We start from the raw sequence: 21,503 nt of genomic DNA, 5'->3' as shown, positions 1-21,503 counted from the left end.
AATGTGAGCAGGAAACAAGTGATATATGAGCCAAAGAGAGGCTTGGATAGTAAAGCGCCGCCGTCCTCGGCGTTCCCACCCACGGGCTATCTGATTGGATCCTTCTCCAACGTCCTCCTCCATATGCAAATCGGGAGGAGCCGCCGGACAATTGAGTGCGTGACGTCAGAGTGGTCCCCTGTATCAGGTGCACTGAGGATAAAGTGTGCAGGACAGGGGCTGAGTTGTCAGTGCTGTAACTACCAGGTCGGAAAACTCTGGGGAAAGCAGAACTGCCAACACTGTAACCCGACAGCCAAGGCACTTTCGCCCTCTGCCACCCGAGCCAACATAACTGCACAGGATCAACAGCACAGCCACTGCACCTGGGATGACAGTTTCCTCAGACTAAGGTAGGACCGATGCCAACGGGAGGAAACTTTTTATACATTAATTATGGGGCGTTCACCTTGTACATTCTACAATATTCCTCTCTTAAACGCAGGGCAATGGCAAATCCTCCTCTTTCTGTGGTTACATGGGCGCTTTATCTTATGGTGGCAAATAATCACATCATCCATCCAGAACATTTTTTAAATCATACGCCTACTGCAAGCCCGGCTGACTGGAATCATGGTCGTAGGTCTGGTACCAGTTTGAAATCAATTCAATATTTGTTTCATAAAGTAAAAAAAGTTACAAACTTAAAACATAATTAAAAAACAACGTTTTCGTTGCCAATTTACTAACCGATAGGTAATCACACTTTTTATTTTTGGGATTATGTAGTGATGTTGCCGCTGATTTAGATAAAGTCGTTTTAACAAAATCTATAATAAATGTCTAGGAAAGCGTTGTTTGAAAGCTCACTGTGTCACTCGGGGATTCCACAGACAGAGACGGCACAGTATATGCTAAATCGTATCGCTTTAAGTACATATGTTTTCTAAGTTTAGAATACGAACACTTTAAAGGGAACTTCATAACGTCTTGTATGTATCTCACAGTAGAATTGAAATCCTATCTATCACAGGATACCCCCAACGACAATCAGGCATTTGTTTGTTACCTTTGTCTTCACTGGAAAGCACTTTCTTAACACAGCGTTTGTGCCCTGGTTTACTATACCCTTACCTCTCAGTGAGTACCAAGTTACATGTAATGTATCATATAGGATTTAAGTGCTTAAATAAACAGCTGTCATCTAATGTTTGATTATAGCTATAGAGATTACGATTAAGCTGCTTGATGCACTCCAGAACAATACACTCGTGGGGGCAGATTTACAAGCTCCTTGCGCCACTTTTGCGTCACTTTTCTAATGTTAAAAGTGACACAAAGTGGCGCAAGGGGCTTGTAAATCTGCCCCGTGGTCTGCAATAGGTTGATCCTTTGTCGCTGCTGGTGGAACTCATAATTTTCCGTAGTGGCTTCACAGTGCCTCCAGTGAAATGGTGCTCTGTTTCTCTTAGGTAGACTTTGTATGATACCACAGGTGTATTAACCCTGCCTCAAAGGGTTGGTCCTCTCTTCTTCCTGGGTAGACACCGCATGGTACTCCCTAGCGGCTTAACAGTGCCTCTAAGTGGTTTGTCCTTTATCGCTCCTGGGAAGACTCCTTATAATGCTCTCTGGTGGCTTGACAGTTCATTTATAGGGTTGGGCCTTATGCCACTACTGTGTGGACTCCATACACTCTAGTGTTCTCCGCTGGTGCACACTAGGGGTGATTTCTACGTATGCTACTGTCCACCCGTAAAGATGGTAAGTACTCACATGGAGGACTTTGTGAACACACTCTGTCGCACCACATGCTTATATGTAGCAACATTACTCTCGCCATGTTTCCACCATGTCATCCAATCTCAGGTGCCTCACCCAGCATATCCCAAATAGACTAAGTCACAAACAAACCCTTTCAGTCACACCCTCCCCTGTGCCTAGAACCCAGTGCAAATCAGAGCACTTCAAGGCCTCACCAAGGTATGATGTGCTATATACATGTGGTTGGCCCACTCAGAAAGTACTCGGAGCTTCACAAGAGATACGAAAACTGTACAAATACAGTACAACATATACAATGCATACCAGTATATATACCTAGAAGGCAACTCACAAAACGAGGTCTGCGACTGCATTAACCTTGATATCAGTTGTCCTCATTAAACGTCACTGCCTTGAAGTGACAACTACGCCAACCACTTTAGGCCAAAGCTTTTGTTTTCAAATAGCCCACCTGACCGCATCCTCCATATGCTCCGTTTACTTAGCCACCTTTCCTCCTAAAATCTAGCCGCCTATAATTTCACATTCCACCGGGGGGTAGGGGGGCCCTAGGATACATATTCCGACAGGCCCCACGTCACGTGAAAAGCGCACACCAGATGCAGCACCATTCCAATAAATATGGAACAACCTACACTGGTACACCCAGCTCCCAGAGAGAGCTCGCATAGTGCTCCACACGCCTGCGCTACAGGTTTTTTAAATGTATTTCATGCACTATATTAATTTACGTACCATTCGCGACTTAACTGTGTAAAGTGACAAGCTGCGTGCACGTATGCATACACGTTTTTACATCAACACCTGTATGTAGACCTATATCCATTCCTTGTATTGCTTATCCGATCTTGCTCTGTGTTTTTCTATTCTTCTGAAAAACTACCTCCCCCCCCACCCCCCCCACCCCCGTGCTCAGTGGCTGGCATCAGTGTATTAAGGGGTGCTTCTGGGTAGGACGCCCCCTCATCAAAGCCGCGAGCCATGATTTCTGAGGGGCCTGGGCCGCACCTCTGCTGCCCACCCGGAGTGCGGTGAGCCCGCATGACCCGCTCCCAAGGGGCTGAGTCTTTTTTGCTGTGGGTGTTTCTAAGTCATTCTCACATCCTCTTTTTGGGGTTTCAGTGATTCCAGTGTCGTGGGTGCCGCCGCCCGTCAACATGTCGGAGTTCTGGCTGATATCCACTCCTGGGGACAAGGCCAATCTGCAGGCGCTCGAGCGGATGAACACGGTCACCTCCAAGGCCAACCTGTCCACCAACTCCAGATTCGTCATCCCGGATCTGAAGGTAAGTTCGGGTGAGGGAGCCCGGGGATGCGGGTGCGGGCGAGGTTCGGAGCTGCGAGTTACTCGAGATACCAGACATTTGCATGCTAAAACAGCTCCGTCATTCCCGCACTCCCTCGTCCATTCATCTAGTCATTCATTCGCAAGTACAGGCATGTAGTCATTACTTTCTACTTTGGTTCATATATTCATCCGTGTATCATGCAATCATCGCGGCATGCTCCCGCCTCCAGTCATGAATCCATGAATTCACTTAAGGATTGTTCATGTGTTCATTCATATGCCCAGCGACCCATTCACGCGACTGTTTTGTCCGTTCATTCATTTGTCCATTAATGTATAGAATCATGCATTATTAATTCATGCATACACTCATGCATTCTTACTTGCACAAACAAATACATTCATCCATGCCTGCTGACCTCATACTTACCATAGAGATCGAGCTGGACAAGTTGCGTGGACTTTCCGCGGGTTCTTTTAAAGCTTGTTTTGTTACGTGTTTTTTAAAAGGCTTTTCAAGCGCAGGGTGTGAGGTTCTGCCTGCAGAGAGAGGTCTCCCCTGAGGCTGTGCGCTTAGAAGAGGAATAGTGAAACATGACCTCAAGGGGTGGGGGCTACAACTCCCTAATAAACGTATTATTTAATAAATAGTTGGGTACCGGAACTTTCAGTTGGGTATGAGAAGGTCACCTGGGATGTTTAAGTACCTAGACAAAAACACACACGCGCATTCTCGTACCTGTATTGAAAGTCTTAAAACATGGTTATTTCAGAACATACTGGGACAGATTTACAAGCCTCTTGTGCCACTTTTGCGTCACATTTCCCATGTTAAAAGTGACGCAAAAGTGGCGCAAGGGGCTTGTAAATCTGCCCCAGTGTGTTTAGAGTACCCCTCACAACCCGCACCCTTTCCACTGGCCCTTAAGCCCTCTTCATGCGCTGCCTCTCATATAATGATTAACATGATATGCCGGTGTGACTGACGGAAAACCTGAAGCCCCCCCCCCCCTCTCCGCCCGGCTTACTGACCAAGCTACTAACGCCCCTGGGTAGGTCATGGGTAGGTCATAGGTGTCGCAATTTCAACCTCTAGTTAGGGCAGATGCTGAACATGTGTGGATGCATGACGTGCCACATGCAGCTCCCTTTAGCGAGACGCGGCATAAGGCACATAAAAAAATTGTATCTAGACAGCTACAATACAGTGCGAATCTGTGGTCACGTAGACGAAAACAGCCGTCCCTCTGAAATGGAGAGCACCGACGGTAAAAAGCAGTCCCTTTTCATATATCTCCATCGACCCTGTCCCATTCTCTTCAATGAAGGTTGCGCCCCTTTGACATATATGTGATGTGTACCCCACATGCGGCAGGCGCAGATACACACAGCTCAACATGAAGTCAAAGTAACGATGTGGAACAATGTCTAATGAAATTGTTACTAAGATGCAGACCACTTCTTCACTTCCCATTTTGATTTATATATATATATATATTTTTTTTATATATTACCTACTGGCGGTCGCCAGTAGGTAGTTATAGTTAGGACCCCTTTTCCATACGAAAACCTCAACATTCTATTTTGAATAACTTTGGCGCCGGTCGATGAATCCTCGCGAATTTCTCAAAATAGGTGGGGCGCTACGCTCCGCTCCTACCCTGAAAGTCTCGGGGGGATCCGTCAAGCGGGGGCTGAGATAAAAGGGGGGTCCCAAAACGCGTTTTCCCCATGCATTTTTCCATAGGACCTTTAGAACGAGCTACAGCCCGAACGGCTGAACAGAATTACTCGAAATTTGGCAGAGAGGTAGTCCCTAGGTCAAGGAAGTGCCCTTTGTAGGTTTGGTGTAAATCTGTTCAGTAGATTCTGAGAAAATAGCCTTTAAATCAATATATATATCTGAGCCCGCTTACGGTACGCTTACCGTACGCTTACCGTAAGCGTACGGTGGCGTGCGCGAGCGCGATTCTGATTGGCTCTTAGATCTTAGTAAACATTCGAATCGGCAGAAACCAGGAAGCGGCGGCCGCCATTTTGTGTATTTCACTCAGAAAAAAAAGAGTGAAAACAAGAAAAGGGGGCAATGAGGAGAGTTACAGACCCCCTTACATTTGTGAGGGGGTCAAAGAAGGACTGTAAAGTACAAAGAAAACATTTATTGATTTTAAAAAAATCACGGGGTACGCGTACGGTAAGCTTACGGTAAGCGTACGGTAGAAAAAAAAAAAAAAAAATGAAAATCAGATTTAAGTGTTTAGATATTAGGGGGCTCTAAAAAGAGCCGTTGTGTTTATGAAATGATTTTTTAGTGGTACCTACAAGTAAGTACCGATGCAGAGTCTAAGGTTCAAGAGGAAGACTCTGTTCCCTGCTGATGACATATGTGTCTTTATGAAAAAAAAATATTTGTAATATATGTATAGCTAAAAATGTATGGAAGAAGACATGGGCAAATAAGTGTCTAAATACAGTATTAGCATCAGCAGAAGATTGCGGTCGCGTGAGTTATAGTTGCCTGCACTAACTATAACGGGGGAATTTCATTGGTTTTTTATCAGTAAAATTTCCGCTAACTATAACATGTGTGAAACCTATGGTTTTTTCAGTGAATTTGCAAGGTTTTTTAAATGCTAATTCCTAACTATAACGTGTGTGAAACCTATGGTTTTTTCAGTGAATATATATATATACACACACATTTAAGATCTATTTAAATGTGTGTATACGGGTGGGATGTAGGTTGATGTAGACTTAACACAGGGCGTATAAGAGCACTCTGACGTGTGGCTACTTTCCCATACAACCCTACCACATTTACCAACCCAAATAGCCGGTTAGTATACATATCAGCATTGCCATGTTCAGTTTCATGGCAGTTGCATAGACATGGACGCCCCTAGGAGACGTCCGCTGCTACCCCTGGTCGAAGGGATCAGGAAGGATGCGAGAGGGCAAAGAGAACAGGGAGAGCGTTTAGAGCCATGTTTAGCTCTATATTTCCCAACCTGCCATTTCCCGATAGCCACTCAGTAGCAAAGGCGCGGTTGTCGTTGTCCACTGTCCAATGGTGGGACAAGGAGCCAACAATGTGATGTCATCAAATTTCAAAGTGAGCTTGATGTCATTTCCGCTACCCCAGGCATTTCGGTGAATCAACAAAAATCATTAGAGTTTGGAGTATGATTTGTGTGTGTTCCATATAAAGCAATAATTATTTCTGAATATAATTAGAACTTAACAGTAAAGAATAAAGTAGTTAATAGACATGCATTGCGCATACATGAACTTCTCTAGCTCTTTTTTAGGTGGACACTACCAGACAGCACAAGCTGCCGGTTGCTAAAGACCTGTGTCAGCTTACCAGTTCTTACAGGGGGTTTAAAAGCCTGGCCATTGGCTACAATAGGTAACCACTATCAGCACTGTCATAATTTGTTTGCTTTTTAATTAATGGCTTGCCTTGGCCATTTTCTGTCTGCTCCTCACCTAGAGCATAATCTAATTACTTGTTTTCTTCCACTGTTCACTTTTAGGGAACGACTTTTTCTTTCTACTTACGCACTCCGCGAGGGTGCATGTGCTTTTCTGTGGTCTCCATCCTAAGCTCCTGTTGGTCCCACTCTGTGTTGCTCTATCTCATCTGTGTTTTTTTCCCTCCCACAAAAAAACAGACTCCATGTTGCTCTTTGTTCTGTGCTTTTCACGGCCACAACCACCTTGATCCATTTTCCTTTCTCCTTCGTGTGCTTTATACCCCTCAAAATACTCACCACTCCTTCCATGCTGCTTTCCTTTCTCTCTCTTGTGATTTTCACCGCCACCCAGTCCCTCTATGCCTAGTCATTTTCAACCCGCTGCCCTCCCCCCCACCCCCTGCGCTGCCTGGTGCTCTCACCCTTTTTTGCTTCTCCCCCTCCTGAAAGAGCACAGTAGTAATACCATAGAGAAGTGGTTCTTAACCTGTAGTCCAAGGACCCCTGGGGGTCCACGAGGCGTACTCGGGGGATCTGCAACTATTTTACGAAATCATTTATTAAAATTGAATACATTTAAATGAATAAAGTATTTACCAATAAAGAAACAAAATTGGAAATGGTGAAACTTTTTCTATTTGATTGTGAAGTAAACACAATATTTCTATATTGAACAGTTGTATTGGTGTACACTTGTTTTTTCATTTTTGTGTATTGTTTTGAGGTTCAAATCATAGATATTGCTTTGGCCGGAGGTCCCTGGTGTTCAATAATGAGTCAGTGGGGGGTCCTCGGAGTCCAGTAACGATTCAGTGGTGGAGGAGTGTGGCTCAATGGTTAGAACGGCAGACCCTGAAACAGAGTTCTGGCCAGGGACCAGGGTTCGATTCCTGCCTCGGCGGGGCTCGGGCTCAACTTCCTCGGACCTGTCTATTCTCGCCTCGGTGCCTATTCTAATCACGGGCCCCACGCTGCAACTCTGGGCAATAGCTTGCTTAGCCTCCACACCGGCCCCAACAGCGCTAAGGATGCCTGGCTTCACCCTGGGGGTGCTCAGGAGTGGACACTTCAAAGGGAAAGCCAGGAGGGGTTCCACAGCGGTATGAGTATCAGCGCCAGGAAACTGCAAAAGGCAACACCGCAAGGTGGCTGTCTGGTGACAGTGCGCTCTATAAGTAACTTGACATTTACATTTACATTCAGTGGGGGTCCACAGAAGTCAAAAGGTTAAGAATCGCTGCCATAGAGGCATACACCCATGATGGGACGCTGCAGAGAGGGCACATTCACAACTAGCTATTTCCTCATTTTACGCTCGCTTGGACAGCGCTGTTTTGCATCTTTGTCCAACTGCCAGTAACTGCCTTAAATACGAGAGGGATACACACCCAATTTTAAAAATGATTATCTACTGAACTCTAGGTCACAAAAATAAGGTTTGGAATGAAGGGGAAGTGGTGAGCTTCAAAGTAATGAAACAAATGCTGCCTATTTCCTACAATTGTACAGTGCATACACTTTGTTGTACAGAAGGCAAGTCGGATTTTTAAAAAACATGTTTATTTGACCTTTCCTTCAGCATCGGCAACAAGCATTGGTAAAGCCAACAGGTCATCAAGTTGAGACCTTTTGCGTTGGCCAATGAATAGATTTTGTTTTGCGTGTTTGAAGAAAGCAGCTGTGTGGTATTAAATAGTGCAACGGGACAGGCATGTGTGTAAAGGAGCTGCGGCTGAATATGTGTAGATGGAGAAGGCAGAACATTGTTTGTCTCTGATAGTGTTACATATTGTGAGCAGGAGTTGGCAGATGCTCTTCTTAATATCTTGTATGCAGCGCTTTGAGTTGGTGAAAGAGGCAAAAAACGACACAACATGTCCCATGGTAAACTATCGAAGGCAAGCTGAACAATGCAACTCTCCTGTGGCTGTGTGTTCATTCTAAGCATTTGAACTTACATAGAATTGTATTCGGTTGCTTTGATTAGCAGTATTTCACAGTAGTACTGTATTTTACTGTTTCTTCCTGCACTACATTTCTTTTCCTCTTTAGCCGACAGTGGGTGCTTGCTGTTGGCATATTTTGCAGTAATATGGTTTGTTAATAAGTGTGCTGACACTGAAAATTCAGTAAGTAAATTAATAAAGAGGGGCCCTTGTTCTCCCAACACTGTAATGCTTATTGTGTTGACCCAGAAGTAATGACAGGCGTATTCGACACCATCAGGGAGCCCCTTTTAAAAGCTCTCTTAAGCAGGTGCTCAGCCAGCTGAGCTATCTTATCTGACATCGCATGTAGTCAAGGCGCACCATCTGTGTTGAGGTCCCCATGTTTGTGTTGGACGCCTGCTTCATGGGGAACTGTTTGTAAGGCAGACTTGGTAAACAGATTCCCTTCTAGAAGCTCAGGTGGAAAGCACAGGGAACTGGAACCCTGCACGGCAGTGCATGAACAATGCCTTCTAAACCTATGACTACACACGTCACTTGGTTTGCAGGCCAGTGGTTCACAGATCACAAGATGCATGTGGTGTCAGTGCAAAGCAGAAGTTCCCGAGGTTAAGGACTGTGGGCTCAAAACCAGAACTGGGTGGAAATATCACATGGGACGTGGCCACATAGCAGCACTGATAGGGTTACTTTCTGAATCCTAATTTTCTAAATGAGAGATTTACAAGACTCTTACTAGTTTAACTCACACCACTTTGCTTTCTGGTACTTGTAGTTAAATGCCCACTTTCAAAGTGCAGGACATGAGTACTGGAATGTTCATGATGTAGGATAAAAACGCAAGAACCATAGTTTTCAGCTGGCACTATATCATTAGAGGCACATTCAGCGAGTTAGTCCTGTTTGTCAACCAAAAGCCCCAAGCATACTGGGACTTGTAGTTTCAACCTACCATTGGAATTGACTTACACCAGGCACAGCATGTCGACTGTTGCTGGCTAAAAAGCAAGGACAGACTGGAAGGCATGTTCGTGATAATAAAATTCTGTCTGTTGTGCTCACCTGGGACATACTGAGTTCTGTAGTAATCAGCTATTCTAACGCTTGAACCAGCAATTTGCAGTTGCCCTGCATAAGCCAACAGCAGATGCATTAACCCTCTCCACTAGCTCAGTGCAAGCATAGAGTAGGATTATAAAATGGCTCCACATCACAGATTACACAGTGCTCCACTCATGGGCTTTTGTTTAGCAACTTAATGCATTCTGGGAGTTGTAGTCTTGGTCTGTTCCAGTTGATCCTATTGAACCAAGACAATGTAAAGGACACATTTGTAAAAGACAAGACAGCATGGATACTGTCTAGTTTCACCAGGGTAGCAAGTTTTCATTACTGTTTATTTAACATAAATAAACCTTGGTCATGTTATACAGTTTCGTATCTCACAGAGTCATTACTGAGTTTTAATTTAAAAAACCAGAGCATTCTGGTAGTTGTGGTTTTGATTTGTTTCAAATGAAACCATTGCTTTAACAAATCCAATGGCAATGATTTGAAAAAGGAAAGTCAACGAAAAGCTTCTGAAAGAGGACATTATAGACCGCACAATGTGCTTACACGACCCAACCCTTGATCCTTCTGAAGTCAAGAAAAGAAGCACTTTAATATTTAGTAATAACACAATGCCTTCTATGCACCTACAATTATTCTTGCAGGGTAAGCTGTGAAATGTATCACACTTATTAAAACGTAGGGTCATTTCTTCCACGTTACTACAGAGCAGGGGTCCTGTGGAGAGTAAATTGGGCTGCTGCGAAACATTTTCTTTATATTCTGATATTTCCTAGAGCTTCCGGAATAAAACGCATTTGAAAAATATGCCATTTATAAAGAGATGAAAGCATTGCTTTGGATGTACTATTTTGAGATACCTTAGGATGCGTTTGTTTTTCCAGTATGTTGTAATGTGTCTTTATTTTTAAACACGGCTTTATAAGCAAGCATTAGCGAAGCGAATAGTTTGGTGCTCGCATTAAAAGGCGAGACTATTGGCTTTGCCAGTGCTTGCTTGGACAGTGGCGTAATCCTGCTGTTTCGCTGTTACTTGTATGAGTGTGCGCCGCAGGCCCGCGTGCAGGTACACAAATAACCTTTACTGGTGTGGACTCTTTCAGGTGGGGACACTGGACGCTCTTGTTGGCCTCTCGGACGAGTTGGGGAAACTCGATATCTTCGCTGAAAGGTAAACTCGCTCTTATTTACTACACACAGGCCTGCAGCGGCCTTTGTTTTTGCAGTACACAGCGTTCCCGTTCAGACCGAAGCCGGCCGTGTTTATTCCTGGCCGCAGAACTACTCCGAGGTGGATGGGGTTGGTTCAACGCGTGTCTCGGCCGGGTGCGCTGTGCCCACAGCTCGGGGAACCAGGGGGCAGCGCCTGATCTTGTCTCTCTCTGAAGGTCAGCCGTGTTTTCGGTGAAAGAAGGAAGCATCGAGTGTATTTTGGTTTTCTCCAGCAGTGGATGGCGCAGACAGTGACTCACTAGCAGCCTTCATGGTTTTTCTGAGTGCGCAGTGGGGACATTTCCAGTTACTGTTTTTTTCGCCATTTCATTGCCTGATATTCCCTTCATCACTCAGCGGCTTCAACTGCTAGATAACGAGACTCCTATTTTAGCTTGTTTGTGAACATAAGTATTTCTGAGGAGGATGTGTCCCATGCCTACCGCTGCAGGCCACACATTCAGCGGTGTTTACTATCTTGCCACAGCAGTTGGAGACACTGCTGAGTTTTCAAAGTGTCCAGGTGTAATAGTATCACACATGTAAGATTTATGCCATACAAGGGAAGTCTGAATGTTGACTTCACAAGACTAGTCTGTTTTGTAACCCACAATCTTCCGTATGCAAATGAAAATGCAACACTCGTCCTGTGACTAAATCCAGAAATGGCATAAAATGAGTGCTTAATTTGTGCCCCTGTATGCTGGTGCTGGCACTAATTCCTAAACAAGGGTACTCATTTATGAAAAGTCCACCACATGGTGGCGTTGTCTGTGTACTATTTAGCAGAATTAATCAACAGAGTATTCAATATACTTTAAAAAGATAATAAAACCAGTGGGCACAGGCGACCTGGAATAGTCCAAGATGTCAGGCTGGTATTGTGTGACTGTTCGCATTTGGCAGTGCTGGCCGGGCAGTGTGTAGGGACAACCACAGAAGACTCCTGAAAATACATCAGGCCCTGGCACTTATATTTTTACAAATTAAGCACTGAATAAAATAGATGTTAACAGGTGTATTGACAGAGAACATTGTGAAACATTAGACTCCAGTGGATCAGAAGCGCCCGCCTTTATCAGCAGTCTCTAATCTGACAATACAGTAATCCACTTGGGCCTGCAAAGAACACAGGCAGTGGACGAGGCTTTGCAAAAGAGGAGCATGGATTGTTGTGTCAGAGGCTGCAGGCAGTGCCGACGGAATAAAAATTGATAAAGCGTCCTTTTCTCCCTGAGCTAGGATATCACCCAGACCAACACCCTCATCATCTCTGTCCCATGCTTGCTAAACATCTGACTGTTGTTTCTGGATGTCCACCTGAACATAATCGTGTCAATGTCAAGTACCTACTGAGCACAAATGAGACCGCTGACGGGGTGGACATTTTAATGATGCTCTACTAAGACACTTAGGTACTATTGGTGTATGGTATGTATGGATGGTTACTTAAGTGCAACATTTTATTATATGTATGTGTAAGAATTTAAGAAACTGTATTGAGAGGTACCCTGCAACACATTTGCAGTCACACTTTTAGTGCACAAACTTAGTCTACACAAGGGTGCACATTTTATAAAGAAATAATACCTGCATTTTGCTTGGAAATACTATCTGGTTTTTCGGTAGATTACTGCTGTTTTTTATGAGGGTGCGTTCATTAAAGTAAAAAAAACATTCAAGAGGGAGTGCCTCAAGGATCCAACAATTGTATTGTAGAGTTTTTCTCTTTGTTTCTTCACTCCTCCTTTCATGAAGTACACATAGTTCAATGGTGTCAATATCAATGTACTGTTCTCCAATATTAAAATAACATGGGAGCCATGATATGAAGTCTCACAACAATTCCCTTCATTATTCTTCAATACATCAAAGAAACAGCCCGGCCAACGCGTGTCGTCCTTCAAGAGGACTTCATCAGGGTTAATGTATTTCTTTACAGCAATGTCACATTGAAGTCTAAGTGTAAAATGGATCAGTTCTCCACAAAAGTGTTGGAACACTAGTACTGCTCCTTTATTGTTCTAGGGAAATACCAGGTGACCATATATAAATATCACAGCTTAATATCCATACCCCATTGGGTCCTATAAGCTCAGACCGGATAATACGACACTCCACCACCGTCGCTGACCTTCTTCTGATCCATTTTACACTCAGACTTCGATGTGACATTGCTGTAAAAAAATACATTAACCATGATGAAATTGAACTATGTGTACTTAATGAAAGGATGAGAGAGGAAACCAAGAGAACAAACTCTACAATACAATTGACCCTGGGGAAATGTTTGTGAGTACCCACGCTCTAGTGTGTGGTCGTTTCTCCATGAAGTGGTGCTGACTTATGAAGATAAGACTTGTTTGGTGGTGCTTCTGTTCACGATTTTCGAGGGGACAGTAGACCCCCTACACAAGAACATAGAGTCACTGATGAAGATGCAGTTGCCAAGTCTTGCACAGAAGCTGATAGTCTTCCAACATCCTCGACCGACCATGCCACCAGCAGACATGACTACCATCCATGGCATACTTGGTAATGTTAGGCCCCGACAACTCTTCTGCAACGACTCAAAGATACCATTATTATACTGATTTATGACCCCAAACATGTGACAGGAATGATGTTTCAGTTCTCTATATGAAGGATACTTGTCGGGATTCTATATAAAGCTCTGAACCTACTTTGCATTAGTACTGGGCCTGGTCGACAAACATCAGCCAGTAAAACATGCCCGTGAGCTAAATCAAAACACAGAACATGCTCAACATGAAGCACACCGGATTTTGGGCTCCAAAAGAAACTGCATCACAGAGAAGAGATCCATTTACTCCATACATACAGCACCAGCTTATCAGACATGCATTTCATTAAAAGGGAAAGCCACATATGAGCTTGTTGGCTCAGCGAGTTAACACTCCTCTAACATCTGCAGTGATCTGAGCTTCATGAGACCGAATCCTTACAAGGCGGACTCATCTTTCCGTCCTTCTGAGGCCGATATTTTGAGAATCATTAAATTGGGTAATAGTAGCATGTTATTTGTATCTTTTAGAAACTGCGGAAGCACGGTAGGATGGGCTATTTAACAAGAAGATAAAATTGTTAATGGCCTCAGACAGAAAAATAAATGCAGAATTAATGTTTCTTTTGCACAATGTGCCCCTCACTCTGCTCCCATACCATGGCAGTTTCCAATGCAGAGCCACAGACAAGTGGCAAATAAATGCTGTTCATGTTATCAGCTGATTAGTTCTTGCTGAGCATGGCCATTTGGTGGATAGTAGGGGAGAGGGGACGAGTCAGCAGATTCTGTTGTTAAAAGTTGGGAAGTTTATAGGCAAGGACAGCCCTTTTTCTTGGATCCCCAATTGCTACTACATGAATGCAATGCAATGCATTGCTTCACATTTAATTGTACCCATGTTTTAGCATCAACACTATCTGCTGTAAGAGCCACCATCTTGACACAGGCCGTGTGTAAACTACAGCCAGCCAAAAAATGACATTTGAAAGGGAACCCCCCAAAATCAGTTCCAGAATATTAGACTTTGGATCCACATCCTGTTTGAAAAATGAGTGTAAAAGTGGGACCCCCCAACCACCCCACTTAGTTCCAGTAACAAGTTCTCATCCAAGGAAGTACTCAAAGAGCTGCTGTGAGACCACTGGTAAAAAACAATGTCAAACGTAGCATTCATTTGTCAAGAAATAAACGTGTAAAGCAACAGCACTGTGCTGTGTAATTAATAACAGGCAGTCCTCATGCAGTCACTCCCACATACTCACTCAGCACTAATATGAAGTGCCACGGATATCAGGCAGGCCCATATAGAGCGCACTCGCACACACACGCACATAGCGCCATAATGCCGTGCCACTGATATCCGGCAGGCCAGTTGATAATACAAATGCGGACCCCAAGGCCCAAGCCCTCCTCCACCTTTCAGCTAGTCAGGGTCCCAGAGAAGAAGGTGGGGGGGTAGGTATCAGGGCTAATTAGGCGGCAGTCGACAAATGGAAGGCTTGGCCAGCATTCAGGAAATTCACCCACGGTATATGGAGCAGAAGCAGACTGAGGGTGATAGTCGTTCAATAAGAAGGTTCCACAGTTGGCCTTCCAGCACCAGCCCAGTTCTGCGAAGCATGGGGGGGATCATGCAGTCTCTTGACCCGCTTCTAATCGCTTTCGGAAGCGTTCCTCAGCCCAGTCAATTACTCTCACCACTCAGGCACGATCCAGGCCATACTACCCGGCAACACGAAGTTGTAGGGGCTGGGGGAGGAGAGGGCTTGATCCACTGCACTGAGGGCACAAAAGGAACAATTGATGAATGGAGGATGAAGCAGAGGAGCCTCTCGGAAGAAGGAGGCACCCTGTCAGACATACGTCGATCAAAGTAGCACCCATGCAATCTGGGCACAATGGAACATGAATCCGCTCCTCCCCACCTCCCTGGAATTGATGCACAAGGTCTTGAGCGCTTTGATACGAGTCGCACCTGACAGTTCCAGTCCCACACAATGAAGAGTCACAAACTGAGTACCACCCAGGAAATGAAGCACAACGTTTGGTGCGCGTTGATACGGGTCGCACCAGACAACACCGGTCACACACAATGAAGAGTTGCAAAATCCATACCTTCCTGGAAATTAGGCACTACATCTGGTGTGCTGTGAAGGTTTGAGCAGTGCTTCTCCTTGAATAATGCGTATCTTTGGATTGTATTAGGTAGCTCCCTTTGTAGGTCTAGAATAGTTGGTAGTTGAAGAGAACAGTTGTCTTGAGAAAATATTTTATTGATTACATCATGGTTGTTCCAAAGTATTATTATACTGTAGTTGGTGCGACAGCCGACACGTGTTGTGCCCTAAGTGGTCAATAGGACCAGGGCTTTCTCAAGGCTGCAAAGAGATGCAATATAGCAGTATAAGTGAACCGGAATAAAGGGACCCGAGAGTAGGACACTACTGGGTGCACAGTGTGAGACGATCAAAAAGGGATTTAGGGGTTAAGGGATGCATAGTTGTAAAAAATAAAAAGTGGGGTAAGTGTGATTGGAGAGTGCACATGACCATTGTGAGTGAAAGTAAAGTGCACGAAGGAAAGAGTGGTAGAACACAAGGATTTTATTTATGGTGCTGGCATATGGAGAAGGTGTCTTTATTAAAAAATTACACAGACTTTTCTTGTGATTGGACATGCTATAGTTTAATGCCAGAGATGGGGTTAATCCAGTTAATCATGCTTATTATCATATTAGTTAGTTGGACGCAAAATGAGCGCCAAGACTCTGAATTTAATGTACTTAAGTGGTTAGCATTTAGTAGTGAGTTAAGTGATTCAGTCAGATGGTAAAACTTATCAATAAATGTATATTGGTAGTACCTTCACAATTTTCCAGTTGTTCAGAGACAATTATATACAACACATTAGTCTTCAAAACGATATCAGGTATTCAGATGATGAGATCTGGGAGGAACAAAGAAATAGGAAAAAGACAGCTAAGAACAGAGGAGGAGACAAGTCATGCTCTCAGTAGTGTAACACTCTAAATGGAACGGGAGAGTTCGGGCAGGAAGCATGGAAGGGAATCTCTCTCTTTAGAACCCGGATATTGCATCTAACTATTACCATGCTAGTTGGACGTTTGAGGGCAATTGGGTCGGGAAAACATGATATGCCTCGTGCTATTAATAGAAAACCGGCTGTAAATATAGGCCAGGAATATAACGTGGTTTTTAGGATAACAATATACGGGATGCAGATGTACTAAAAAACTACACGGCATTAACTACGTCTGGTGTGCGTTGATACGGGTTGTACCAGACACTACCGGCCACCCACAACGAAGAGTTGCAAATTCCGTACCTCACTGGAAATGAGGCACAACCCCTGGTACGCGTTGATACGGGTTGCACCAGACAATGCCGGTCACACACACAGGCGCAAATTTAGCAGTGCTGCATAAGGTAGAATGAGGCACTACTACAGATACGCCTTCCCTCAGAGTGTCGCAACCTGTGAATCGGACACTACACGAAATGAGCAAGCAGTCAGCGTGTCGCACGAGAGAGTTGGGGCACTATCGACGAAGCGGGCAACACTGGATCCCACAGCCGGTGAATCCACTCACCACCAACAAGACGCTTATGTGTGTTGAGGGCCCCACGATGCAGGGGCCTTTCTCTCTAGATGCGGGAAATGCTTTTGGGGCTCCGCACAAGGCAATCTGGTCTTGAGAAACAATACTTAGTTCCATGCTCACGCTGCGCTACCACTTGGGATTCAGCAGATGATGTGGGCACTTAAGAGAGCACCGCTCTCCAGATGTTACACGTAGGCAGTGTGGGTCTTTGATGTCCCTGAGACCTCCACAAGAGAACAGGGGGCAAGCCACCAAGCCCTTGGAGAGCACACGTCAGGGGGCCACACAGCAGCACATAGTCATCCCAGGCCAGCCACTATTCAGGAAGGGTGCACTGTTCTTTCCAATTGCAGTAATCCTCCTTGTGGACAACAGATTCCTCTAGCAGGGTGCACCACACAGTTCCAGGATGCCTGGTCCCACGTCCTCAAACGTGTATCTCTGCCCTGCTTAAGTATGGTAACAGTTGTTATACTGTAGTGTGCCTTTGAAGTTGGGGTGGTTCAGAGGGTGTCCCTTTTAGCCACAGATGTCTCCCCTAAATTCCAGACCTGTCTGTCATGAGGCAGTGGAATGCAGATCTCAATCTTTAGTGGTGCCATGATCTGGCTTCCCAGAAGCCAAGTTTCAAATCTTCACCCTCCTATCTATCCAACCAGGCCCTCAAATGGCAATACAGTTTCATGCCCAATGTTTAAAGCTGTCTCTGGGGAATGCACAGGTGTCCTCCCCCAGTCTCCAGTGTGGACTGGAGTCAAACTAAAAGGCACACAAAGAGTTTTAGAGCATAGAAATGCCCACTTTCTAGAAGTGGCATTTCTAAGCTATTAATTACAAATCCTTCTTCACCACACGCGATGGTTTGTCATTGCGAATCCATGTGATAGAAAACATTAAGAGGCTGCTTCAGTGCAAGACACTATTGCAGCTTGAAGTAATTTCAACCATTCCCCCATGTTAACCTATGGGGAAAGCAAACTTCATAGGTAGTGAAAACACACTTGGGTATTCTTTCTACCTGGGCAGGGAACGCACGTGTTCCATGCCCTGCCTTTCACCTACCCCTTGTTTCACCCCCTCAAGACTTACCCTAGAGGTGCTCTAGTAGTAGTGCGTGGTCCCCTCAGGAGTGTTCAGAGGTTTAGAAAGGCCAACCTGAGCATAAGTGCAAGTGCGCACACACAGGCCTGCAATGGCAGGCTTGACACATGTTTAAAAACATAGGTGCAAGTGCGCACACACAGGCCTGCACTGGCAGGCTTAAGACATGTTTAAAAACATCAGGTAAGCACCACTTCCTAACTTGCGTAGGAAGGGTGCACGAACATTCGCACTGCATTTACAGTAGGAAAGTGCCCATAGCCGAGGAAAAAGCAAAACGTTTAGTGAAACACTACGTCAAGTGTATCAGGTCTAATAGGAGCTGTGCACCACTGGACTAGGAAGCTATGACATTGACTACAGATCGAGTGGTGACTGAGGTTCGAAAGCACCAATGAAAGTTCTTTTTTAGGCCAGCACAAATGCTACCCAAGTATATAAAACGGGCTGATGCAGGCACATCTGTCTCCTTTTTATATTTTGAAATGATGGTGTTAGGTTAATAGCATCCACTGAAGGTTAAGCTGGACTGGGAGAGAGAGCTACGACTACTCATCACTGATAAGACATGGATATTGTTGTGTTCAGGTGAAAGATATACCCTGCAATTATAGATATAAGTTATTATGTTTTAAATTTCTCCCCCTTTTCTGTTACACCCTGGAGAGAATGGCTAAATGTGTTCCCAATCCTCAAATAACATGCAAAAAGTGTGGAATGCTGAATGTGGGTTTCTTGCATATGGCATTTTCATGTCCTAAGCTACAAGACTAATGGGGCAATGTTTTCTCCTCACTAAGTAGCAAGGTGAATAGCCATCTGTAGAGGGATCCAATCCTAGCTCTTCTTGAGGCAACTGCAGATATTCCAAAAACAGTGAGACGCTTTGTTGAAATGGCCCTTTTAGTGGCTAAAAGGCCGATAGTAATCTCCTGGATGGGCAGAGCTGTACCCAAGGGTAATGTTGGCTATGTGGCATGACATATTGCTGCACTCAATTTGAGGTGTATACTGAAACATTGCATTTCAAGTCACGCCCTAGGAATTGCTCAGATCCTCCTGGGTTCTATCTGCTATTGCAAGAATACCAGTTCCAGCCAGTTGCTTTCTGTTCCACCCCTGCCTGTGTCATGTCGGTAAACTCCACACTAAATCTGTGTAAGGCAGGAACATGCTGCTCGATTGCATTAACAATATGTTTTGCTGTAAACTCTGCTATATTTTTTTGGTTGTCCTTGAAGACGCTGTATAATTGTGCCTTTGATGTCACTATACCACTTGCTGTACTGTACCTCTCACTAATATATATATATATATATATATATATGTACATTCACTGACAAAAACATAGGTTTCATTGGCGTTGTAGTTAGTTGGACATTTCACTCGTATAAAACCAGAGAAATTCCGCTGTTATACTTAGTTCAGCTAACTATAACTCGCGCCCCCGCAATGCACTGCTGATGACGTCACATATTACATCATTCATGACATGGTCAGTGACATCACTGATTACATCACTGATGACATCATCCAGTGACTGTGTGTTTCTTTAAAGTTCAAATATGTTTTATATAAATGCCACGGTGTATTAAAGAATGAGTGGGTGTATAAGTGTCTGGATGGAGGATTTAGTAGGTGCGTGACTGACTGTATAAGTGAGTGATAAAATGTGTCTTACTGAATGCATGGGTTAGTGACTAAACCGTCTGGATGTCTGTTATGTAAGCTGCTGCATGGGTTGGTCAGTAGCTACATGAGTGTCTATATGGGTTATTGATTTGTTACCTGAGTATTTGAATAGGAGACTGAGTGTGTGTGGGTGGGTGGGAGGTGTGTGACTGTGCATAGATGCGTGAGTGGTTGATTCACTGGGTGTATGGGTTCAAGAGTGCATGTGGAAACAGCTGTATGGGTGGGTGAGTGTGTGTATGGGTGTGTTGGTGAGTGAATGGATGTCTCAGTAGTACATGTCCAAGTAACTACATATGTAAAAGGCAGTGTATGTGAGAGTTGGAGTATATAAATGTCTATACGTGAGAGTCCGTGATTGTGAGAGTGGCTGTATGCATGAGTGTGTACTTGTATCAGTGATTACATAAGCGAGTAAGTATGCATTAGTATCTGTATGAATAAGTGAGGTGGTGTGTGTATAACTGTATAGGTGAGTAAATGGGAGTGTGATTGATTCTTTGCATGACTGACTAGGTGTGTGAGTAACTCCATGGATGAGTGGCGGTGTGTGAGTGTCTGTATAGGTGTATGAGTGCGTATGATAGTGTTGTATTGAGGAGTGACTGCATGTATGAGTGATTGTATGGGCAAATGAGTGGATGTGTGTGTAGACCTAGTAATCAGTGAGTGCGTCTGTAGTAACTGGTATTGGTGTGTCGATGGTTTCGAAAATAGGTAGTCTGTATTTTACAGTGGGAGTATCAAAGTGATGTCACTGACCATGTCATGAATGATGTAATATGTGACGTCATCAGCAGTGCATTGCGGGGGCGTGAGTTATGGTTAGCTGAACTAACTATAACAGCGGAATTTCTCTGGGTTTGTACGAGTGAAATGTTCAACTTACTATAACGTCAATGAAACCAATGGTTTTTTCAGTGAATTTCTAAGGTTTTTTAAATGCTAATTTCTAACTATAATGTGCCTGAAACCTATGTTTTTTTCAGTGAATTCCAATGGTTTTGTAAATGCTAATTTCTAACTATAACGTCCCTGAAACCTATGGTTTTTTCAGTGATTTTCAATGGTTTTTAAAACGAAAATTTCAAATTATAATGTGCCTCAATCCTCTGATTTTTTCAGTGAATAAATGCTAATTTCTAACTATAAAATCCCTATCAAGTCCCCTTGAATCCAGAAGGTCCCTGGTGGCCGAGTAGCTCACCAGGTACCTCCGTAAGTGCCACAGAGCTACGTTGCAGAGACTTGTTCCTAGGCCATGCACCTTTTTACACCATGCTGCTCGGACGCTGAAGTCCACTTGTGTCCTAAGGTCCTCAGGACACAAGAGGACCTCATCGCCCCACCAGCAGTGCACCAGAAGCTGCGTTTGCAGAGTGGTATAAAAAGGGGCGTGGCCTCGGACCTCCTCACGGCAATGCAGTCCCCTTGAGTCCTGAGGGTGCCTGGGGGCCAAGTAGCCCACCAGATACCTCCAGTAAGCTCCACAGAGCTGCGTTGCAGAGAGGTGTAAAAAGGGGCGTGGCCTCGGACCACCTCTCTGCAACGCAGCCCTGTGACACTTACTGGAGGTACCTGGTGGGCTAGTTGGCCCCCAGGCACCCTCAGGATTGAAGGGGAATTAATTCCCCAACTTAAAACGCGCCACGGGGCGCGTTTGCAAATTGTTGCTGGGAGGGGGCAGGGCCTCTGGCGCGATGCCGGCTTTAAAAGGGGGGCTGTGTGGCCCCCCTTCCTTTCCTATTTTTTGGGCCCTGGGGACCCCATCCCCCAGGGCCTGACCGCTATTTTGTTATTT

General features: G+C 44.6%; 1 protein-coding gene across 2 annotated transcripts in view; it reads left to right on the top strand.

Moving 5' to 3' along the window:
• The first annotated feature begins 149 nt into the window (after positions 1–149).
• The window catches only part of ATP6V1C2 (ATPase H+ transporting V1 subunit C2), a 283,506-nt gene continuing 262,152 nt past the window's right edge, over positions 150–21,503 (top strand). The window contains exons 1-3 of one of the 2 annotated variants that reach the window (XM_085610702.1): positions 150–392; positions 2,887–3,050; positions 10,652–10,719. In XM_085610702.1, the coding sequence (XP_085466828.1) occupies positions 2,922–3,050; positions 10,652–10,719 (197 nt within the window). In that variant the 5' untranslated portion in view covers positions 150–392; positions 2,887–2,921. The remainder of the gene's footprint in view (positions 393–2,886; positions 3,051–10,651; positions 10,720–21,503) is intronic. The other variant, XM_085610700.1, reaches the window with a different exon arrangement.

The sequence above is a fragment of the Triturus cristatus genome, chromosome 6 (genome assembly GCF_964204655.1).
Source record: "Triturus cristatus chromosome 6, aTriCri1.1, whole genome shotgun sequence".
Taxonomy (NCBI): Eukaryota; Metazoa; Chordata; class Amphibia; order Caudata; family Salamandridae; genus Triturus; species Triturus cristatus.
The sequence above is the reverse complement of the archived record's forward strand: the minus strand, read 5'-3'. Positions and strand labels throughout refer to the sequence as shown.